Genomic DNA, 24,147 nt, shown 5'->3' with positions numbered 1-24,147 from the left:
AAGTAATTTTTGAAGATGACCAAAAATATTAGAAAAGTTCACATTTCCCAGATATACAAGTTTTTGAAAAAGCTAGGGTTTTTAGAAGTCAGGGTCAGTTCTCTGATCCGCTATACAAATAACTTAAAAAAGATTAGCAACTGGCTATTAATGACAGTAAAAAAATTAAATAATTTGGCAGATGAAATAATGTCTTCTGTTATGGTTCTATTGTATCATGAGTTAATTTTGTTTTTCCTTTCAGTAATAGGAGAGATTTGTATCCCTTTTTTGGATTTAAATGAGGCAAAAGAAAGCAACCAAAGAGATGATTTGTATGAACCAATTCAACAAGAAGGAGTTGTAGTTTTATTTACACAAGAAATGCACAGTGTTGTCTCTAATGTGGTTGATTAAGAGAATGTGATGAATCACTTAGTGGCTGAGTTTGTGTTAACAAAGGCAGTATACTGTACTAGGGTTTGTTCCTATAATAACATGCTTTCTTTTGCAAGGTTGGGTAGATTTTATGCTTTTAAACAAAATTCCTTTAGATAATTCAGAATTAGTCCAGTAAGCATCTCAGATCACAGTATGGTACAGTGTGGGTTAACCTTAAGTGCTGTAAAATCAGAAAAGGTTAGAAACACAAAATCTTTGTTTCAATCCATGCTGCAGTGGTGGGACTTGGTAAGGCACAGTTTAGACTGTGTCAACAATATAATTACAACAAGGTACAGAGCTTATACAATAACAAGCTTGGAAAAGGACATAGCAAAAAATCAAAACTGCAAGAAGTTGCTGAAAATACACACGATCAGGAACAAATAGTGAAAAAGGCGAGTTTAAAGACAAGTTAAAAAGTGCTTGTTCAGAGTTTCGAGTTGATAGAAGCACACTCAAAATATAACCTGTATAAGCTGTATAAGAGTGAACTCACACACAGGCTAGCCATAGATGTCTTAATTGCTAAAAGCAAGAATATTAAAATATTATAAATCCATAAGTCCATGAGAGATCTTACATATTTTGAGCAGGTATGATTTCAGAAAAGAGCACTATCTCTCTCTCTTTAAGACTCCCTCTTTAAACTCCCAGGCGTTTAACTGACTTGATGCTATACAGTACTCTTCTTTGAGAAGTATATATATATAGCAACAAGTCAGTTAAACTCCTGGGAGTTCTGACTCTGGTCATTTAAGTAGCAGAGGGGGTTGTTAGTCACTTTCAGTTGCTTTGGTGTTAATGAAATTAACAACAGGTGCACTAGATGGGCAACAATGAGACGCCCATAAAAAACAAGAACGGTTTTAGAGGTGGAGGTCACTGACATTTTTTTCCCTACTCATCTTTTCTGACTGTTTTTCACTAGTTTTGCATTTGGCTAGGGTCAGTGTCACTACTGGTAGCATGAGGTGATACCTGGACCCTACAGAGGTTGCACAGGCAGTCCAAATCCTCCAGGATGGCACATCAATATGTACCATTGCCAGAAGGTTTGCTGTGTCTCCCAGCACAGTCTCAAGAGCATGGAGGAAATTCCAGGAGACAGGCAGTTACTCTAGGAGAGCTGCACAGGGCCGTAGCATGTCCTTATTCCATCAGCAGGACTGGTATCTGGAACAGGATGAGCACTGCCAGAGCCCTACAAAATGACCTCCAGCAGGCCACAGGTTTGAATGTCTCTGACCAAATAATCAGAAAGAGACTTCATGAGGGTGGCCTGAGGGCCCAGTGTCCTCTAGTGGGCCCTGTGCGCACTGCCCGGCACCATGGAGCTCAGTTGGCATTTGCCAATCCTATTCTTGCCAACACCAGAATTGGCAGGTCCGCAACTGGTGCCCTGTGCTTTTCACAGATGAAAGCAGGTTCACCCTGAGCACATGTGACAGATGTGAAAGGGTCTGGAGAAGCCATGGAGAATGTTATGCTGCCTGTAACATCGTTCAGCATGACCAGTTTGGTGGTGGGTCAGTGATGGTCTGGGGAGGCATATCCATGGAGGGATGCACAGACCTCTATGGGCTAGACAATGGCACCCTGACTGCCATTAGTTATTGGGATGAAATCCTTGGAGAGACCATTGTCCATTGTCAGACCCTTTGCTCGTGCAGTGGGTCCTTGGTTACTCTTGGTGCATGTCAATGCCTGGCCTCATGTGGCATGAGTATGTAGGCAATTCCTGGAGGTTGAAGGAATTGATACCATTGAATGGCCCCCATGCTTGCCTGACCTAAATCCAATATAACACTCCTGGGACGTTATGTTCCAGTCCATCTGACACTGCCAGGTTGCACCTTAGACTGTCCAGGAGGTCAGTGATGCTCTGGTCCAGATCTGGGAGGAAATACCCCAGCACACCATCCATTGTCTCATTAGGAGCATGCCCCGATGTTGTCAGGCATCATGCATACAAGCCTGTGGGGGCCATAGTTGCAATTAAATTTCAGCAAAATGGACTAGTCTGCTGTATCATTTTTTCACTTTCACTTTTTCTCAGTATAGATATCCAGCATGATATTATATATATATATACATATCTGAACGCTGACCGCTACTTGTAGGTTTTCTGAAGGTAAAGATTGGATAAAAGTAATGATTGACTAAATAAAACTAGTAAGCTTTACATTGTCATTTTTTGTAAAACCTGAACAGTTACAACAACAATAGTAGAACTACATGAACATTAGTACACAGTAAGATTGTATAACATTTCTAATGTAACTGTCCTTATGCAGGCCCTTAAACATAAATTTGCAGTTCCACCAGTGGCGGACCGTCAGTGTAACGACAGGACTCAGGAGGCAGAGAGAGAATCCAAACGTGCTTTAATGAACTCAGTCAGGAGCAGGAAAAGCGTAACTAAAAAAGGCAAACGGGCAGGTAGGTAAAACGTAACTCAGAAATCAGAAAAGGCAGGTTGGCTGACAAACGGAGCATGCACTTATGGCACATGCACCTAAACAGTCTTAATACTCGCCGCTGACGTTAGCGAGAGGGGGCTTTAAATAGGCGCCGAGATGATTGCGTGCAGGTGACGTGATTAGTATTCCGGTGATTGAGAGCGGAAACGTGTAGTTGGGGCCGGCGTGCCCGTTACAGTCAGGGCCAGCAAGGCCTTCTCTGCTGGCCTAAACAGCAGTGATCTGAATCACTGACTTGCATTTTAATATATTTAAAATATATTTTTCATGAATGTGTTTTAAATTATTCCCAATAGTCTATTCTCTACATTTCATAGCTTTTCTCTTGGTCGTGCTGCTTCCAATAGTGTATATTTATCCAATCATATTTCAGCCAGTGGCTGACATCATGTTTTGCCTGGCCTTAAGGCCTTCAATAGTGCAGGCGCCCGTAGCTTAAAATAAGTGGCAATGAAATTGTTCCATTAACCAGTCAGATTTCAAGTTGCCATCACTGGGGCCATCTAGCAGGCATACGATTACATCAGCAATTTCCTGTTCTTTGATTGGATAATTGGAGTAGTCAGAGGCAGAGGGCGATTCTAGAATTTTTATTTAAGGTGGGCTCAGCCCCCAATGAGAGTATAATAGTAAAAAATAAATAAATAAATAAATAAATAAATAAAATAAAGGTTTGACTAACAGGGTAGGATGGTAAACTTATTGCAGCATTCCACTGTATTGCATAGATGTGTTTAACATTTGAGTACTGAATAAGCCAAATACGAGTCTTCCTGATCTCACACACACACACACACACACTTGTCCTCTGATCCTTGCTTTGTGACGCCATGGTCTGCGGATTAAAAAACGAACTGAAAGACGGGAAGAGCTCCCGCCGTTTTCTTATAAAATTTAAAGGGGACTGATGCGATCACAAATTTGTGTACAGTTTCTGGAGAATCGGAGAATTTTAGGAGGGCTGAGTAGAAAATGGCCTAGCGATGGTATAGAGGTGGATTAATTCAGGAAGGACACCAGTGAAGCCCTAGGAGTGAAATGCACGGCCCACCACTGAGTTCCACTCATGTTTGCAAATTCAATACCAAAAATTCTTATTACATAATGTTTTGTACTGGTGTGTTCCAGAGTCCAGAGACCGAGTGTGACAGTGGAAGGCCCTAAGAATTTTACAAGTCAGCAGCTACTAAATATTCAGCTGCAACAACCATTTGAGTTCGCTGGACAAATATATCCCAAAATTCAAGTAAGAACAAAAAAAAGTATAATTTAAGATTGAATTCATTATACTTGATTATTTTTTGCTACATGATTCCCTTGACATGATTATGTTCACATTAATTTTTCCACAGGATTCATGATTTTTTTGTAACGTTTTCACATCTTTCACTTGTAGGACATACAGTTTTATTTTTCACTGTAATAACATGAATTCTTTTACAATGTAAATTCATTGTAATTTGCATTGCACTTTAATGTGTTTTTATAAGGAATAGCCACCTGTGATCTCTGATGGTTTCAGTGCTAATAGCCATTTCGTATCTTTCCACTTTCAGGTTAACAATATTTTTATAAAATTCATAGCTAATGGCTCATATCATGGGGATTATATTTCTCCGCTGGAGGCTCCTGTGGAAAGCACAAGTGGAAATTTAACCTATGAGCAGGACTCAAGCGGGCCTCTCATAGACCAAGCTAACCAAGAAATAAAGAGGATGTTTCCTAAAGTTTCCTTTTCTGCTTCCTGGGTCTTTGTCTTAACTTGGAGAAATGTAATGCTGTATAAGAACACAGGAGTAAGAGTCATTACAAAAATCTTAGGCTCTGCACAATAGATTACAATAAAAATACATCTCTTAGACTAAGAACAAAATATTAATCAAATCTTTCTTTTGTGCCAGGTTGCATCATGTCAACTCGTCTTGGCCTCAGATGCTGGACGGCACTATTTTGTCCTGATGAACTATGGGAACATTCCTTTTTTTAACACTAGTATATTTTGGAGCGTAAGAGCTTTATGGTCACATATATATATATATATATATATATATATATATATATATATATATATATATATATATATATATATATTTACTATTTTTAAGGACAACAGACTTTGTCACCACTTCCTTTCACAAAAGTCACATTTAACACACATTCATGTGTTTTTTCATGTTATTTGTAAAAACACAGTTTGAACACATGTAACACCTTATACAAAAATATTGCCACATTTGAACTGTGTCTAAAAAAATGATTTATCATGAGGTGTGAAATGTATTTAATCAAAATGTTCTTCTTTCTAGGCCCGCTATCACATTGTGGACAAGGCTTTCACCATTAGACTAAATGATTCCTCTGAACTGACTTCAACTAGTAATGTCAATATCACTGGTCGCTGGGCTTTTCATCTTACAGGTCAATAGTTTCCTCTTTTTTCTGTAAGTTAAGAAAAACGGTAATGTGTACTGTAAATCACATTGATCCCACAGCTTTGTTAAATTCCAAATGCTGATGTTTAGGAACTAACTTGAATCATGATGGTTCCACAACTTTAAATGAACCCTTAATATGGTCAATAGTATGATGTGTATGATTTACTGATTATCAGCCTTGGACTGGTAAAAGTTTGGTTTTAGGCAGAAAAATACAATTGTTGCCAAAAGTGTTATCATTAGCCATCACAAAAAAATTATATAAATGAATATTAATATCAAAGAAATCTAATTTATTCCCTGTTTTACTCCTACTTCTTCTCTTGCTTTCTTTGTATCTCTTTTTATCTCTCATACAGATAATACAACAGCAACACCAGGTAAAGTTTCACTGACAGTGTGTGTGTCTATTCAGTAGAAATATGTGAACATTACTGTACATCCACTTGTTATAAACTGCCTGGCCAAATAAAATGTCACACACTCTAATATTATATTATCACTCTAATATTGTTGGACAACCTTTTGCATTGATTACTTTGCTTTGATTTATTGCAGTAACTTCTTGCCGGTATCGCACTGATTATAGGAGAGTCAGACTACTGTGTGCATGTGTGAGTGAGTGGCTGGAGCATTGCAAGTGGGGAGACTTGTGGCTGCTGTGCCAAAAGCGAGTGGTTTCTTCCCAAATTTCTTATTTATTCTTATCTCTATTTGCTTTTTTACTTCTTCTTAACTACCTTTGGGTTTTAATGATCTGATATGAGTTTTATTTTTGTGAAAAATAGCCTTACATGCCATTAAAATAGTCTCAAGTGTTAGCGTAGAGGAGTGTAGTTTAGCTGTAGGGGAATTTGTTTTTAGTAGGAAAACATCCTGTCTGCGTCTTGAATGAATAATGTGATTGTTATATTCTTGAAACTCTAATCAGTAGCAGATCTCCTCTTCTTAAACATGCTGTGCCTTTTAGCCGCTATATTTACATAATGTTGAACGATAATCAAGAAAATTTAGATGTAACGTTTAGAGAACGTTTCTGCCATGAGAATTCTAACTATGATTACTGTGTGGCAACAAACTGCGCGAAAAAGTAATACAGTAACATTTGATAGTTACCCCCTTTTGGTAAAAAAAAGTCTAGTCATTGGGTGACTAGTGCTGAGCTGCATTTAAGAAAGCCTCATTCTCTTGCCAAAAAAGGAGACTTAAATTGGCTTGTATGGTTTGTATATTCTGAAGTGTAATACTGTGATGAAGTTATCCGCTTATATGCTGAAGATTCTTCTAATCAGCAAACAGAGAGATGTAAACATTATGCCAAATGGACTCAGCAAGTTTGCACTTTTCTTTTCTGCAGAAGTTAACTGGTAGAAAAGCATTTTAGATGAGGGTTGGTCACAAACAGATCCAAGCCTCCCAACTGGCTTAACTTGGACCAGAGATGCGTTCAAATATCTTGGTGTATTTCTAGAGAATGAATTGACTAATTTTGAGGGAACAATCAGAAAGATAAAAGATCATTTTAACAAATGGAATTTTTTTTTTACTGTTTCATGTAGAGGATGCTATAATCTTATAGCATCTTTTCTCTGCCACTGTGTAGTTTGTTTGGACCCTCAGTTTGTTCAGAGATTTCTTTCAGAATTTAAAGTGGAAAGCCACTATTGTTGCCATTATGTGAAAGTTTGAAGGGCTGGGCCTTGTTTTGGATGAACCCTCAGAAAATGATCCTCATGAAGCCACATATTTTCTATCATAAAATGTTCAAAGTCTGGTCAATTTTTAAGACAAACATAATATCTCAGGTTATGTATGTAACCCCCTAAGTAAAGCAGCATTTGTAACCCAATGAGAAAGGCAGTGTTTAGTGACATTGCATTACCTCTGTAGCAACCACAAACAAGACCAAATGTTGGGAGGATTTGCGCCACTTACCTGAGCAGTGGACTTAGATCTTGCCATCTAAGATCTATCCTACCAAGTTTTGAATATTTATTGGACAGTTCTTAAACCAATTTTTGTAGATTCAGCAGTCCCCTTAAGTGTCATCTTTGCTTGATGCAGGCAAATATTTTTATTCACCTGAAACAGAGTAAGATCTTTTCCACAACCACAGGATATGTTTTCTGAGATGATTGTTTAAGAAATGGGAATCTACTCACTGTATCAGTTGAATAACCGTTGAAACATATTAAGCGCTGCAGTAATTATCCAATGGAAGGCTTACCTATTTGTAGAGTTAAATCCATTTTATAATAATGCGGGGCAGTGTGGAGGTGAATTATTAATTGTATCACCAGGGGCGATTCTAAGATTTTCATTTAAGGGGGGTATAATGAGGGTATAACAGTAAAAAATAAAAATAAAATAAAATAAAATAAAATAAAATAAAATAAAATAAAATAAAATAAAATAAAATAAAATAAAATAAAATAAAATAAAGGTTTGACTAACAGGGTAGGATGGTAAACTTATTGCAGCATTCCACTGTATTGCATAGATGTGTTTAACATTTGAGTACTGAACTAGCCAAATACGAGTCTTCCTGATCTCACACACACACACACAGACACACACACAGACACACACACACACACACACACACACACACTTGACCTCTGATCCTCACTCTGTGATGCCGCGGTCTGCGGATTGAAGAACACGCTGAAAGTTGTTTGATTTTTGTTTTCATATGTAATTTAAAGGGGACTGAGGCGATTACAAATTGTGTACAGTTTATGGAGAATCGCAGAATTTTTAGGGGGGCTGAGTAGAAATGTTAGAGGGGCTAAAGCCCCCCTAAAAATGGCCTAGCGATGCCCATGTGTATCACTCTTTCTTGCCGTCATGGAGGGCTTGGCTAATTCCCTGTTGGAACACTAGGGGGCTTTCCAGCAGGGGTTTGTTTATTCCTGTGCCATGTCTTTGTTTATTTGTGTTCTCATGGGTTTTTGGCCCACCCGATCCTTAGCCTGTTCCTGCCTCTGCACACCTGTCCCTTGTGTTTCAATGATTACCTTCCCTATTTATACGGGTTCTGTTGCGTGTGTTTTTTTTTGTTAAGTCTTCATCGTTATTGTGTGCCTCTTCTGTTCTCTGGATTTTGTTTTGTGTGAGCTTTTCCCCGGTGTTTCCTGTGTCTGTTTATTTTTAAAATAAAGTCTATTATGCCGATAGGCTGCTATCCCTGCACTTTGGGTCTGATCTTGCCCTGTGGAGGCCACCGGTTTGTGACACTTGCTCTCTGCTCTTCTCTGTCTCTTCTGTAAAACAGCACAAAAGATTCACTGGCAATGTGTGTATATATAAGTGTGAACATTACATCCACTCTTAATATATTTGAAAATATCCAGAAATACATTAATTACTTAAACTGTGTGGAAATTAATTGTTAATTCATCTTTGGGAATTTCACCCTTTTTGATGGAACAAAGCAACTACATGCTACTCATAGGTTTTTTTCTACATGCTCCATAAAATACAAATCAAAGACAACACCTGATGCCTAAAAAGTGAAGATTAGATAGACGTAATGATGTTTAGCCAATCATGATATGTGCAAATTACTGAAATACTAAACAAAAGGTGCTTGTCCATTTTCTGTGCACTTTTTTTTTTTTACACAACACGATGACTCTGTCTCTCTCTCTCTCTCTCTTTCTCTCTCTCTCTCTCTCAGTTCCTACAACAAAAATACAACCAAGAAATCTTCAGTATACAGTAAAATACAATGATTATGACCATAATATTGTGTTGGTCCCCCTTTTGCTGCCAAAACAGCCCTGACCCTGTGTGCTGTGGTATCTGGTGCCAAGAGGTTAGCAGTAGATCCTTTAAGTCCTGTAAGTTGCGAGGTGGGGCCTCCGTGGATCGGACTTGTTTGTTCAGCACATCCCACAAATGCTGGATTGGATTGAGCTCTGGGGAAATTGGAGGCCATGTCAACACCTTAAATTCATTGTTGTGCTTATCAAACAGTTCTTGAATCATTTTTGCTTTGTGGCATGGCACATTATCCTGCTGAAAGAGGCCACAGCCATCAAGGAACACTGTTTCCATGAAAGGTTGTACATTATCTGCAACAATCCTTAGGTAGGTGGTATGTGTAACATCCACATGGATGGCAGGACCCAAATTTTCCCAGTAGAACATTGCCCAAAGCATAACACTGCCTTCACCGGCTTGTCTTCTTCCCATACTGCATTTTGGCACCATGTGTTCCCCAGGTAAGCGACGCATACACACCTGGACATCCACGTGATGTAACAAAACATGATTAGTCAGACCATGTCACCTTCTTCCATTGCTCCATGGTCCAGTTCTGATGCTCACTGAGTATTGTTGGTGCTTTTGGTGGTGCACAGGGGTCAGCATGAACACCCTGACTGGTCTGTGGCTGATACGGTGTATTCTGATACCTTTCTATCAGAACTAGCCTAATAGTCTTCAGCAATTTGAGCAACAGTAGCTTGTCTGTTGTATCAGACCCCACGGGCCAGCCTTCAATCCCCACGTGCATCAGTGAGCCTTGGCTGCCCATGACCCTGTCGCTGGTGTAAACACTAATTTGTATTATTCTTTCTCGCTCTCTGCTATTCTTTGTCTCTTCATCAAAATGACATGAAGTGCCATCAACAGCATCAGTTAAAGTTCACTGACAGTGTGTGTATACAGAAATGTGAATTATACTTTCATTCTTAACATTTTTTAAAAATATAGAGATTCTTATTGAAGATAAAATTCTCTCTCTTATACAGACATGACAACAACAGCAGCACCTCCAGGTAAAAGATCATTGACAGTGTGTTTATACAGTATAAATGTGTGAACTTTACATCCAACCGTTATTTATCGTCTGTTAAAATTTCAGAACTCATAAAGTTTTAAATACACATTATTGTAAATTGGGGAACAATACTGAGGTTATTCTTAAAATCTGAAAAATCTAAGAAATAAATCCAGTCATGCATAACACATAAATCTAATGGAAACGAGTGAAATGGATAAAAAATACATGTGTAAACTACACTGCTCAAAAAAAATTAAAGAAACAGATTTAAATCAGAGTATAGCATCAAGTCAATTAATCTCCTGGGATATTGATCTGTTTATTTAACTAGCAGAGGGGGTTGTAAATCAGTTTCAGCTGCTTCAGTGTTAATGAAATTAAAAACAGGTGCACTATATGTGCAACAATGAGACGACCCCAGAATCAGGAATGGTTTTACAGGTGGAGGTTACTAAAAATTTTTTCCCTACTCATCTTTTCTGACTGTTTTTTCACTAGTTTTGCATTTGGCTAGGGTCAGTGTCACTATTGGTAGCATGAGGTGATACCTGGACCCTACAGAGGTTGCACAGGCAGTCCAAATTGTCCAGGATGGCACATCAATACGTGCCATTGCCAGAAGGTTTGCTGTGTCTTCCAGTACAGCCTTAAGAACCCTAGAAGAGCTGGACAGGTAGAAGGTCTGTAATCCATCAGCAGGACTGTTATCTGCTCCTTTGTGCAAGGATGAACAGAATGAGCACTTCAAAAGCTCTACAAAATTACCTCCAGCAGGCCACTAGTGTGAATGTCCCTAACCCAACAATCAGAAAGAGACTTCATGAGAATGGCCTGAGGGCCACTAGTTCTGATGCTCACTGCCTATTGTTGGTGCTTTTGATGGTGCACAGGGGTCAGCATGAGCACCCTGACTGGTCTGTGGCTGATATTGTGTATTCTGACACATTTCTATCTGAACTAGCATTAACTTGTTCATCAAATTGAGCAACAGTAGCTTGTCTGTTGTATCGGACTGCACAGGCCAGCCTTCATTCCTCACGTGCATCAATTAGCCTTGTCTGTCCATGACCCTGTCACCAGTTTACCATTGTTCCTTCCTTGGACCACTTTTGAGAGATACCATTGCAGAGCGGGAACACTCCAAGAGCTGCAGTTTTGGCCTGATCCATTCAGATCCATCCAGACCTTTTAGACATTTTTAAGCAGAATAACTATTTTAACAGCGATGGTCCTCTAGTGGGTCATGTGCTCACTGCCCGGCACCATGGAGCTCAATTGACATTTGCCATTGAACACCAGAATTAGCAGGTCCACCACTGGCGCCCTGTGCTTTTCAAAGATGAACGCAGGTTCACCCTGAGCACATTCAACAGATGTGAAAGGGTCTGGGGAAGCTGTGGAGAACGTTATGCTGTCTGTATCATCGTTCAGCATGACTGGTTTGGTGGTGGGTCAGTGATGGTCTGGGGAGGCATATCCATGGAGGGATGCACAGACCTCTATAGGCTAGACAATGGCACCCTGACTGCCATTAGGTATTGGGATGAAATCCTTATACTGATTGTCAGACTCTACACTGGGGCAGAGGGTCTTTGGTTCCTCCTGGTGCATGACAATTCCTGGTCTTATAGTCTGTTTGACAGTAGTCAGACTGTCCAGGAGCTCAGTGATGCCCTGGTCCAGATCTGGGAGGAAATATCCCAGGACACCATCTGACGTCTTATTAGGAGCATGCCCCGATGTTGTCAGGCATGCATACAAGCACGTGGGGGCCATACAATCTACTGAGTACCATTTTGAGTTGCAGAAGTGAAATTTCAGCAAAATGGACTAGACTGCTGCATCCTTTTTCAATTTGATTTTTCGGGTGTCTTTGAATTCAGCCCTCTGTAGGTTGACAATTTTCATTTCCATCAAATGATGTAACATCCTTTTGTTCCTAACACATTTCCCAGTTCATATCAGTATAAATATCCAGCATGTTTTCAAATTGTTCCTTTAACTTTTTCGAGCAGTGTATATGTGTAAGCCCTTTATTATTTACATGTAAAGGTTATGTGTCAGGGATCAGTGCCTCCACTGTTGCAGAATCCAGACCCAAATGCAGGGATAAGGGTGAAAATCTGGGATTTTATTAATAAATAACAAAAACTACAAACACATAAAACACTGGAGTAAACTAGGCAACTCAGAACAAACTAAGGAGGACCTTAGGAGGCAAAACAGTAGGCAAACTGGGATAACAAAAGGCAAGGACTCAACAAACACAAGCACAAGACAGCAGGGATAAATAGAAAAGGCAAACATTGAAACATAAGGAACAGGTGTGCAGTGGTGGGGAAAGGGAGGAAGGATCGGGTGGGACAAGCACACATGCAAACACAACATAAGCACATGGGAACATAAAAGAACTGTCCAGCAGTCCATGACAGTACCCCCCTCTTGACATGCCAATCTGGAACCATGCCCAAAAGTCTGGAAGGGCGTGATCCCAGTGAAAACAAGTGAGGTGTGGGGAACATGGCGAGGTCCGATGGCAACGTCCACCACTGAGCAGAACAGCCAAGCGATTTCCTCAGCTGAGCACAAGGCCGACAAAACTGAACTGAAAAGGCTGAGCAAGGACCTCAGTGTAACATTTAGGTTCCATGCACCTCACAGGGCTCAAACCCAGATCTCTGTGGTAATGGCGTGCACCCGCATGCCATGGAAAGTCAGACCCATGTGCAGGATTAAACAAAGCAATGCTTTATTAACAGGGGTAAGACAAGACTAAAATGAAACATAATAAACAAAATATGAGTGGTCCATCATACGGACCGACAACACTTGAAACATGGACAAAACGAATAACAAACAAACAAACAATGGCTGGCAAAGACAGGCACAATAGGAAGGGCATGGCACAAAGTACAAGGGAAAACAAACAGTAAACCAGACTCCGCCAATTCACCTGCCAGCACCCCCTCCAGTGGTCTGGCACGGAACTGTCCCAGTGATTCCTGACACTCAGCCCAGCCAGGGCAGAGAAACGTTACAGAAAGCGAAGCGGCGTCCCTCACAGGAACAGAAATGGAGCAATGTCACAGGGCAGAAAAAAAACCATGTCTGATTATTCAGGGTTCTACGGAAGCCCAGAGAGGTCATGTGATATTATTTTTTTTGCTTTTGTTTTCTTGTGATCACGACTTAATTTTCTTGTGATCTCGAGATAACAAAAGTTGTTTTCTTGTGATTTCGACTTAATTTTCTCGTGATCTCGAGATAACAAAAGTTGTTTTCTTGTGATTTCGACTTAATTTTCTCGTGATCTCGAGATAACAAAAGTTGTTTTCTTGTGATCATGACTTAATCAGAACCGCGGTGAAGTTTGTTTGATATTCGGAAATTAGACAGACATTCAGAAGCGGTAGTTTAGGGACCGTCGACAAATTTCTGTACGATTGAAATGTGGTACTTGTTACTTAACTGACTACGTTCCCCAGTTATTCTAATTTCTTCTTAAATATACATATGGCATGCGGCATTGCAAACAGCATTTGTTTATTTATAAATAAAAATTGAATTAATTGATAGTATTAATTATGTATCATGTGAATTAATTTGCTATTATTAATTTATTTTTTAATAAAAAAAAAAAACTATTTCTTCAATAGCTTTTGTTATCTCGAGATCACGAGAAAATTAAGTCGTGATCACAAGAAAATAACTTTTGTTTACTTTAGATCACGAGAAAATTAAGTCGAGATCACGAGAAAACAACTTTTGTTATCTCGAGATCACGAGAAAATTAAGTCGTGATCATGAGAAAACAACTTCATTATCTCGAGATCACGAGAAAATTAAGTCGTGATCATGAGAAAACAACTTCATTATCTCGAGATCACGAGAAAATTAAGTTGTGATCACGAGAAAACAAAAGCAAAAAAAATAATATCACATGGCCTCTCTGGGCTTCCATAGGGTTCTTTCCTGAGAGCCATCTCATCTTTCCTGTGTCCCAAATATTTCTTGTGTACAGAATACTGTTTTCTTTTTTTTCCTACTATAACAGCAATCAATTGTTTTTAGATAATCCTGACTACGTTTTTCATATAATTATGACACAATTATGACATAAGAATCAACATCACAAATATAGCTGCAAGCAGCAATGACGGGCCCTCGCACTATGGGCCATCACTACACTGTGCCATCGCCGCCCAGGTGCACTAGACACAGTGAGCACAGTGGGTACATGCATTAAAAGGGGAAATACCAAAAGGACAAGAGTGACAATTTGGGTGTACTGAAAGTGATCACAGCAAAGTCCACTGATGGCAAAAGGAAAACTGACTTTCCTTCTAAACTATATAAGGACAAAAGGGACAGTTTGGGTGAAAATGAAAAACAGAAAAAGGTATACACATGTATACATTTGTATGCAATGTATACACATTTCAGGATTTAAGAAATTTTTTTATACAAAAATTTGTATAAATATTGTATTACTAAATTTATTGCTATATGTTATAGATTGATATATATATATATATATATATATATATATATATATATATATATGATATTATGATAATATTATACTAATATAATTTACATCATACTATTTTTCTTCTCCTGAAGTGTATATACATTTTTGGTTCACTGTATATATGAATTGTGAAAATGAAGCAATATTGTAAAAAAATTTAAATAAAGGGGAAAGAGCCTCTAGTGGACATAGTCTAGTACTGCAGGAGTCAGGCCAAAACCATGTCCAGTCAATGGTCTGATAAATGTAAAAAATTGTTGTGAGCAGAGCAGAATTACTCACAACCTTCAATCTCGAGTTCTTTCTATGTAAATTTTTTTGAAACATTAGGTCTTTCCACTGTTAAGATATAAGAACATTAATATTTTTCTATTATGTCCTCACAATAGCAACATCATTCAAAATATCACAAATTCCTTCACAGTTTCACATCAGCCATGTCCTGACATTATCCTGACTGATTTTGACCCAAATCAGGTGAAAGTAAGGGAGAAAATATTCGAGATTTCAAAAAGTGACACACTTCCTGTTGCCAGTTGGTGGCGCTATGACTGAGACTCACAGTTGTCATATCACTGTGATCAGCTTTCAATGCTTAACATAATCCTAAGGTTTCATGTAGATCACTCAATGTACACAGAAGTTATTAGCCACTTCCTGTTTCGTTTTATTTGCCATAAGTTTAAGGGCTCCTCACGGCTGAACCATTTGAGATCAAAAATCCCTCATCAATTTTGCATTATCAATGTCTTGAGATCATTTTAGCCTGGGTTTGGTGGCGGTTGTATCAATTCCCTAGGAGGAGTATTTCAAATTCCATTGGGTGCGTTTTTCAAACAACTCAAAATAACTCACTTCCTGTGGATTAGACTTAATGACATGGAGTGTGAAAGTTGTTCGGTTCAATGAGATCTAAGTGTGTACGCCCAGGGCCGAGCCATGGTGATGTCCTAATGGCCACAGTTTCCAACCTGTCTGCTGATTTTCAAGAGTTTTTGAGCATGTTAAGGGGTCCAAAATTCCCCGAAAGGGCAAAGAATAAATAAATAACAAAAAACAAAACATAAATTCTAATGAAAACAATAGGGCTTCCGCACCTACGGTGCAAGGCCTCTGGCCTTGCTCCTTAGGTGCTCAGGCCCTAATTACACAGACAGCGATATTTAGACAGTATTGCCTGCATATGTATTTTCTGAACTCCCTCAAACAAGGGTGTAGAGAGAAAAAAAGTGAACAGTATGTTGGCAGCTAGCCAGCCAAGTTATCTATTACACTCAGTTATCAAGTCACATTTAAGATGTTACTTGGGCTTGCTTTTGCCATGGGTGAAAAATATCAGTCCCCACAGTATTGTTATAGATTAGAGACTCTATCAGTCTCACCAGTTTGCTAATAAAATTTTGATGAGGTTATGTCTTTCTGCTTGTCTCTTTTTTGTAGCATCCTGCCAGACCCTAAACTATGCTTCAGATGAAGTCTGTGGGCAGATAAATGGAGTTGATGGCTGTGCCGGTGGTTACAATACAACGAGCAGCCCGAATATTTATGGTACATTTCCCATTTTACTATTGTTCGTCCATAACATCAGTACCTCAGTAATAAGAATATCACACACACACACACACACAGTCTGGTTTTGGACAGTGTGATGTTATAGTTGTCACTATAATTCCTAATGTAATTTGGTAGCCCATGCTTTATCTGCTGATGTTACGCCCCTAAAATGAATGTGGTCAATATTTTTAGCTGTTATTTTTTCATGTAAGCTTTTCTGCATTTCTCTGAGAACTAATTCCACAGTTTTGTGATTTTGTCCTCTATTTTTCCTCAGATGCCATTGAAACATGCTCAGGTAGTACTGGATCACTGTCTCTGTCTCGCTGTCAGCTCTTTGAAGCTGGATATTCTGCAGATGTTCTCCACCTTAATGACCCAAGTTGCAAAGGGAAGGTCCAAAATAACAGGCTGGTCTTCAACTTTGACAGTAATGCCAGCCTGTGTGGTACAACTCTGGAGGTACCAAACCAGCAGCACTATTATATTTACTGTATTATTTTTAAAGTTTACACTTATAAGCGATATAACACAATCCATTTGCTGGACTTAGTTAATAAATATTGCAGTCTGTTAAACTGCAGAAGACGGATATTTGACTTTATAATTAGGCAATATTTCATTTTAACTTTTTAATTTTAAAGGTAAATTAAGGCTTTGTGATGGAATTATGCATTCAGAAATTCAATACATATTCTTTCATTTCTGTGTTACTTTAGAATAATGGCACACATGTCATCTTCAAGAACAATGTTGGGACAACTAATATGACAGGTTTGATCAGTCACACTGGTGGGTTCAACATTGCCATTTCCTGTGTGTATCCACTCATCCAGAACATCTCCATGCCCACCCACATTGAAGCCACAGGAAGGTATAAATTTAGCTGCAGTGTCACAGCTTACAATAAACAATATTTCTTCCCTCTACTAAAGTTGCTGAAGTCTTGAGGTTGCTTTAAAACATTTAGAGCAGCAAGGAACATATTCTTTTTTATTTTCAGCTGTTCTCTAGTTTCAGTTCTGTTGCATCATTTGACATTTTAATCAATAATAGTAAATTAAGAACAATTCAGATAATTAACTATTCATCCAAGTAGTTACATTTTATGTTACATTTAATTCAAATATTAATATGATTATTTTTTAGTTAGAGTTGCATTTTAATATATAGCATATCATATAACTAACTAATAATAAAATGACAATAAATGATTATAATTATAACAACAAATCTAGCCATGGGGGTCACAGTGAGAGACTTCTGTGCCGGTCCCAAGCCCGGATAAATAGAGAGGGTTGCGCCAGGAAGGGCATCCGGCGTAAAACATTGCCAAATTTAATGTTGGTACTATGACAGGGAAAGGTAGAGAGCTGGCTGATATGATAGAGAGAAGGAAGGTGGATATACTGTGTGAACAGGAGACCAGGTGGAAGGGTAGCAAGGCTCGTAGTATAGGAGCAGGATTCAAGCTGTTTTATAATGGTGTGGATAGTAAGAGAAATGGGGTAGGTGTGGTCCTGAAGGAGGAGTTTGTGAGGAATGTTCTGGAGGTGATGAGAGTGTCGGACAGGGTGATAAGTCTGAAGTTGGAGATTGAAGGGGTGATGTTGAATGTTGTTAGTGGTTATGCCCCACAGTTAGGTTGTGAGTTAGAGGAGAAAGAGAGATTCTGAAGTGAATTAGATGAGGTGATAGAGAGTATTCCCACGGGTGAGAGAGTGGTGATAGGAGCAGATTTTAATGGACATGTTGGTGAGGGGAACACAGGTGATGAGGAGGTGATGGGCAAGTTTGGAGTTAAGGAAAGGAACCTTGATGGACAGATGGTGGTGGACTTTGCTAGGAGGATGGACATGGCTGTGGTTAACACTTATTTTCAGAAGAGGGAGGAGCATAGAGTGACTTACAAGAGTGGAGGTAGGAGCACACAGGTAGACTATGTCCTATGTAGAAGAGCCAATCTGAAAGAGATTAGTGACTGTAAAGTGGTAGTGGGAGAGAGTGTAGCCAGACAGCATAGGATGGTGGTGTGTAGGATGAATTTGATGGTCTGTAAGCAGAGGTCAAAGATAGAGATGGAGAAGAAAAAGCTGAGAAAGGAGGAATGTTGTGAGAAATTTAGACAGAAGTTGAGGCAGGCTCTGGGTGGTCAGGTAGTGCTGCCAGATGACTGGGAAACTACAGCAGAAGTGATCAGGGAGACAGGAATAAAGGTGCTGGGTGTGTCATCTGGAAGGAGGAAAGAAGATAAGGAGACTTGGTGGTGGAATGAGGAAGTTCAGGATAGTATTCAAAGGAAGAGGTTAGCCAAAAAGAAGTGGGACATGGACAGGACTGAAGAGAATAGACAGGAATACAAGGAGTTACAGCGCAGAGTGAAGAGGGAGGTGTTTAAGGCCAAGCAGAAGGTATATGACGAGTTGTACACTAGGTTAGACACTAGAGATGGAGAGAAGGACTTGTACAGGTTAGCTAGGCAGAGAGATCAAGATGGAAAGGATGTGCGGCAAGTTAGAGTTATTAAGGATAGAGATGGAAAGGTGCTCACAAGTTAGGAGAGTGTACAGAGGAGATGGAAGGAGTACTCTGATGAGCTGATGAATGAGGAAAATGAGAGGGAAAAAAAGAGTAGAAGGGGTTAACTCTGTGGAACAGAAAGTAGATAAGTTTAGAAAGGATGAAGTCAGGAAGGCTTTGAAGAGGATGAAGAGTGGAAAGGCAGTTGGTCCTGACGACATCCTGGTGGAGATCTGGAAGTGTCTAGGAGAGTGGAATTTTTAACTAGTCTGTTTAACAGGGTTTTAGAGAGTGAGAAGATGCCTGAGGAATGGAGAAGAAGTGTATTAGTGCCAATCAGAGTTGCAGCAACTATAGGGGGATAAAGTTGATGAGCCATACAATAAAGCTATGGGAAAGAGTAGTGGAAGCTAGGTTAAGGAATGTAGTGGAAATTTGTGAGCAGCAGTATGGCTTCATGCCCAGAAAGAGCACAACAGATGCAATTTTTGCCCTGAGAATGTTGATGGAGAAGTATAGGGATGGTCAGAGAGAGTTGCATTGTGTGTTTGTAGACTTGGAGAAAGCGTATGACAGGGTGCCAAGAGAAGAGCTGTGGTACTGTATGAGGAAGTCAGGAGTAGCAGAGAAGTATGTCAGAGTGGTAGAGGACATGTATGAGTGGAGCAGGACAGTGGTGAGCTGTAGGGCAGACATAGGAGTTCAGAGTGGAGGTGGGACTGCATCAGGGATCGGCTCTGAGCCCCTTCCTGTTTGCTATGGTGATGGACCAGTTGTCAGAGGAGGTCAGACAGGAGTCTCCTTGGACAATGATGTTTGCAGATGACATTGTGATCTGTAGTGAGAGCAGGGAGCAGGTGGAGGAAAACCTGGAGAGGCGGAGGTTTGTGCTGGACAGAAGAGGAATGAAAGTCAGTCGTAGTAAGACTGAGTACATGTGTGTGAATGACAGGGAGGGAAGTGGAACAGTAAGATTACAGGGTGAAGAGGTGAAGAAGGTACAGGAGTTTAAGTACTTGGGGTCAACAGTCCAGAGTAATGGAGAGTGTGGGAAAGAGGTAAAGAAGCGAGTGCAGGCAGGTTGGAATGGGTGGAGAAAGGTGTCTGGAGTTCTGTGTGATAGAAAAATTTCAGCGAGAATCAAGGGGAAGGTGTACAGGTCAGTGGTGAGACCAGCCATGCTGTATGGTTTAGAGACAGTATCATTGAGACAGAGACAGGAGTCAGAGCTGGAGGTAGCAGAGCTGAAGATGTTGAGGTTCTCTTTGGGAGTGACACGGTTGGACAGGATTAGGAAGGAGTACATCAGAGGGACAGCTCATGTTGGACGTTTGGGGGACAAAGTTAGAGAGGCCAGGTTAAGATGGTTTGGACATGTCCAGAGGAGGGAGAGTGAGTATATTGGTAGGAGAATGTTGGACATGGAGCTACCAGGCAGGAGGAAAAGAGGAAGGCCAAAGAGGAGGTATATGGATGTAATAAATGAGGATATGAAGCTAGAGGGTGTAATTGTTGAGGATGCAGAAGATAGGGATAGGTGGAGAGAGATGATTCGCTGTAATAATAATAATAATAATAATAATAATAATAATAATAATAATTATTATTATTATTATTATTATTAAGTTTTTAAATGCATTTTTTTCTGTTCACAGTGCAATTAGCAATGAACTGTCTATTGAAGGCACATACCAGATCCGTATGATACCATATACCGATGCTACATTCTTGGTACTCTGGCAACGTTACCCTACAAGTGAACCATCAGATGTATATAGCAGTGCAAGTGGATCAGTTTGACAGCACTCAGATCGCTCTTGTGCTGGACAACTGCTGGGCCACACCCATCAACCAGATGGACTATTCAATCCGCTGGAACCTGATTGTTAACAAGTAGGTGAAAAGACTAGAGACTAAAAATGAGAACATGTCTTTCGAACCACTTACGTGAAAGTAATTTCTTTCTCCAGGTGTCCGAAACCCAGTGACGGCTCGGTGTCCGTGTTCCAGAACGGTGTCTCCACATCCAGCCGCTTCTCTTTCAGCATGTTCACATTTGCTAATTTCTCCCCCAAGATCTACCTGCACTGCCAGGTCCACCTCTGTTTGCAGAAGACAGGCAACTGTACACTGGTAAGTTTTCCAAGAGACAATTTAAACAGTTAAAAATGAAGCTTTAAAAACTTTTGATAAGAACTTTATCAAAAATTCCATTGGCATTTGAAATTTATGCATTAATTTCCCTGTTTTTCATTTCCTCTCTCAGCCATGCCTTCCATAAATTTTCAGAAGATGCTGATATGTAGATTTCTACTACTCAGCTGCATTCAAGTTTGAAAATGCTACCATTTTAATTTGTTAATTCTGTTCTATGTTTATTCATTAATCACTGTTTTGATTCAATAATGATTAAAAATAATATCAAAATTCTTACTTTTTTTTATCACATCTTGTAAATGATTGTACTCCTCTGTACTGCCTTAATCAGTCAAAATAAAGCTCTCAAGCACTTTATTTTTATTGCTTTTATTATCTTTATACCTCAAGTAAGTTGTATTTATGATTTTGTCATTACTTAATAATAAAACATTTAATAGATTAAAAATGACAAATATTTAAGAAAAATTACAACACAAAGGCAAAAAGTGAAAACAAAACAAAAATAAATCATGCACAAAAATGCACATTGTTTAATTAATAAAGCAATTCAATAAATGCTCAATAAATTTAAATAAAAAATTCAATAAAAAAGAAATTCTGATTTTTTCACTCTCAACTCGTCGTGAAAACTCAACACAAAATATTTGCTGTACTGAGCAGTGACTAAAAAGATAAAAAGAAATTTCCTATTAGCAATAAGCCATTGGTTAGCATGTAGCAATTTTATGACAATCTAAAGAGCTTGAACCTGAAGTGCATATTATATATTTTTATATCACCAAGTGTTTGAGCTTATTAGGAATATTCTGTATTCTAGAAATACAGAATAATTCCAGGTACACTGTAGCTCAGTACTAAAGCTTTGTAATCTTAACCTTCAATGTGCAAATAGACAGCATTTCGACTGCAAATAGATGTAGGCCGTGGTGATTCCCATCCACATTTTCGTTCTGTGTGAGGCCGGTTGGATGTACTGCCAAATTCTCTGAAATGCCTTTGGAGATGGTTTATAGTAGAGAAATGAACATTCAATTCACGGGCAACAGCTCTGGTGGACATTCCTGCAGTCATCATGCCAATTGCACGCTCCCTCAAAACCTGCGACATCTGTGGCATTGTGCTGTGCACACTTTAGAGTGGCCTTTTATTGTGGCCAGCTTGAGGCACACCTGTGCAATAATCATGCTGTCTAATTAGCATCTTGATATGCCACACCCGTGAGGTGGATGAATTATCTCGGCAAAGTAGAAGTGCTCACTAATACAGATTTAGACAGATTTGTGAACAATATTTGAGAGAAATAGGCCTTTTGTGTACATAGAAAAAGTCTTAGATCTTTGAGTTCAGCTCATGAAAAATGGGGGCAAAAACAAAAGTGTTGCGTTTAAAATTTTGTTCAGTATATTACAAATTTCAGATTGGTGTTGCTGAATGGCTAATCCTGGGAATGGACCCAGTTCATCCGCAAAAGTATTTTGTTTCTCTCTTTTCAAATGGATTTGTACAAAAGCATCTTCTAAACGAATACATGAGAAAATGACTAAAATTCAAAAACGGCCACTTAAACGGGATGACGTCACGTAATTCCTCTGATCAATTTTACCTTAAGCACCTCTCTTGTTGACCCTTGTTGTTCTGAAGTCTTCTCCAATTATCTATTACTACCAAATACTTCCAAATTTTCACTAAATCTATAAAAATAAAATAAAGAAACTTCTTCAGGCTTGGATGTGAAGAAGCAACTGGCTTTATCGCAGAAAACAATAACACCAAAATTGGCACTCAAATTACAGAGCTTCAGGCTTGCGGGTCAAATGCACCCCCTCATACAAAAATCCCCTCTATTTATACTAACATTCTTACCCCTCCTATTGCTTATTTATCTTGTGATTGTTTTAACTCATTAGGAAACTTTTCTGTTAATTAATATACCCTATAAAAACAACCCCTCCTTCCTTTAGCATCTGTCCATCTTTTTATATAACTGATGACCCTGTGGATACCAAATGCTGACCTTTAAATCAGGCCAAGTTGTCAGGAATAACTAGGACAGTTTCCTGTCAGATGACTGGAGGGGGTGCTAGAAGGTGAATTGGCAGAGCCTGCTTTTCTGTTTGTTTTCCCTTGTACTTTGGGCCACGCCCTCCCTATTGTTCTGCCTTCCCGCCACCTGTCACCTGTTCCCCATTTACCTTGATGTTTTGCCCTTGTGTGCCTGTCTTGGCCAGTCATTGTTTGTTTAATGCTGATTCGTGCGTCATAATGTTTCCATCTACTTAGTTTTATCCATCTGTACGATGCACTGTGTGTATTTTTGTTATTCTTAATTTTGTTTTACATTTTGTTTTAGGCTCGTCTCACCCCTGCGAATAAAGCAGTGCTTTGTTTAATCCTTCGCATGGGTCTGTCTTCCATGGTGTGCGAGTGCACTCAGTTCCCACGGAGATCTGGGTTCGAGCCCCATGAGGTGTGGGGGACCCTAGTGCTGTTTATCATAGTTCGGCTTTATTTTAACAAGTGTAAGTATTTACTAAAAATTAGTTATTACTAATTGTACCTTAGGTTTGTGAGGATCATTGTGGCTGCCTGACATTTAATTAATATCCCCAATTCTAAAGGGAGGATGCTATCCTTATTTACTTACTTAGTTTTACTTATTGCTTAGGTGGTTAAACTTATTTAGTTAGTCGCCTCCTGTACTTCGTGCAGTATTACATATCCCACTATTCGTCCCTAGTTTCACCACATCTATGCTTGACTGCCATTCTGTGTTTTTTGCCATTTTTTTAGTTATTACCAGCCACAAGAATGGCTCTTTTCCCATTCTGAATTGACTTCGACTTGGGCACTGACCCGCCTAGCCTAAAAACACAACCACCTTATGAGTATACCAGCATCATTTCTCTCCTCAACGCTCACACAACTTCTGTCTCCGAACCAGACCTGTTTTTTGTCACGGGAGTCTTACAGCTCACCTCTACACCTTCTACCTAGGTGACATACACTATATTGCCAAAAGTATTCGCTCACCCATCCAAATAATCAGAATCAGGTGTTCCAATCACTTCCATGGCCACAGGTGTATAAAATCAAGCACCTAGGCATGCAGACTGTTTTTACAAACATTTGTGAAAGAATGGGTCGCTCTCAGGAGCTCAGTGAATTCCAGCGTGGAACTGTGATAGGATGCCACCTGTGCAACAAATCCAGTCGTGAAATTTCCTCACTCCTAAATATTCCACAGTCCACTGTCAG

The 24,147-nt window shown here is 39.4% G+C and overlaps 1 protein-coding gene across 1 annotated transcript in view; it reads left to right on the top strand.

Annotated features, from left to right (window-relative positions):
* Nucleotides 1-2,850: 2,850 nt before the first annotated feature.
* The window catches only part of LOC131364057 (alpha-tectorin-like), a 92,146-nt gene continuing 70,849 nt past the window's right edge, over nt 2,851-24,147 (top strand). Inside the window, exons 1-7 of the mRNA XM_058407122.1 lie at nt 2,851-2,862; nt 4,032-4,149; nt 4,460-4,699; nt 4,805-4,909; nt 5,210-5,321; nt 5,698-5,718; nt 10,096-10,122. Coding sequence (XP_058263105.1) covers nt 4,619-4,699; nt 4,805-4,909; nt 5,210-5,321; nt 5,698-5,718; nt 10,096-10,122 — 346 coding nt within the window. The 5' untranslated portion in view covers nt 2,851-2,862; nt 4,032-4,149; nt 4,460-4,618. The remainder of the gene's footprint in view (nt 2,863-4,031; nt 4,150-4,459; nt 4,700-4,804; nt 4,910-5,209; nt 5,322-5,697; nt 5,719-10,095; nt 10,123-24,147) is intronic.

The sequence above is a fragment of the Hemibagrus wyckioides genome, linkage group LG13 (assembly GCF_019097595.1).
Source record: "Hemibagrus wyckioides isolate EC202008001 linkage group LG13, SWU_Hwy_1.0, whole genome shotgun sequence".
Classification (NCBI taxonomy): domain Eukaryota; kingdom Metazoa; phylum Chordata; class Actinopteri; order Siluriformes; family Bagridae; genus Hemibagrus; species Hemibagrus wyckioides.
The sequence above is the reverse complement of the archived record's forward strand: the minus strand, read 5'-3'. Positions and strand labels throughout refer to the sequence as shown.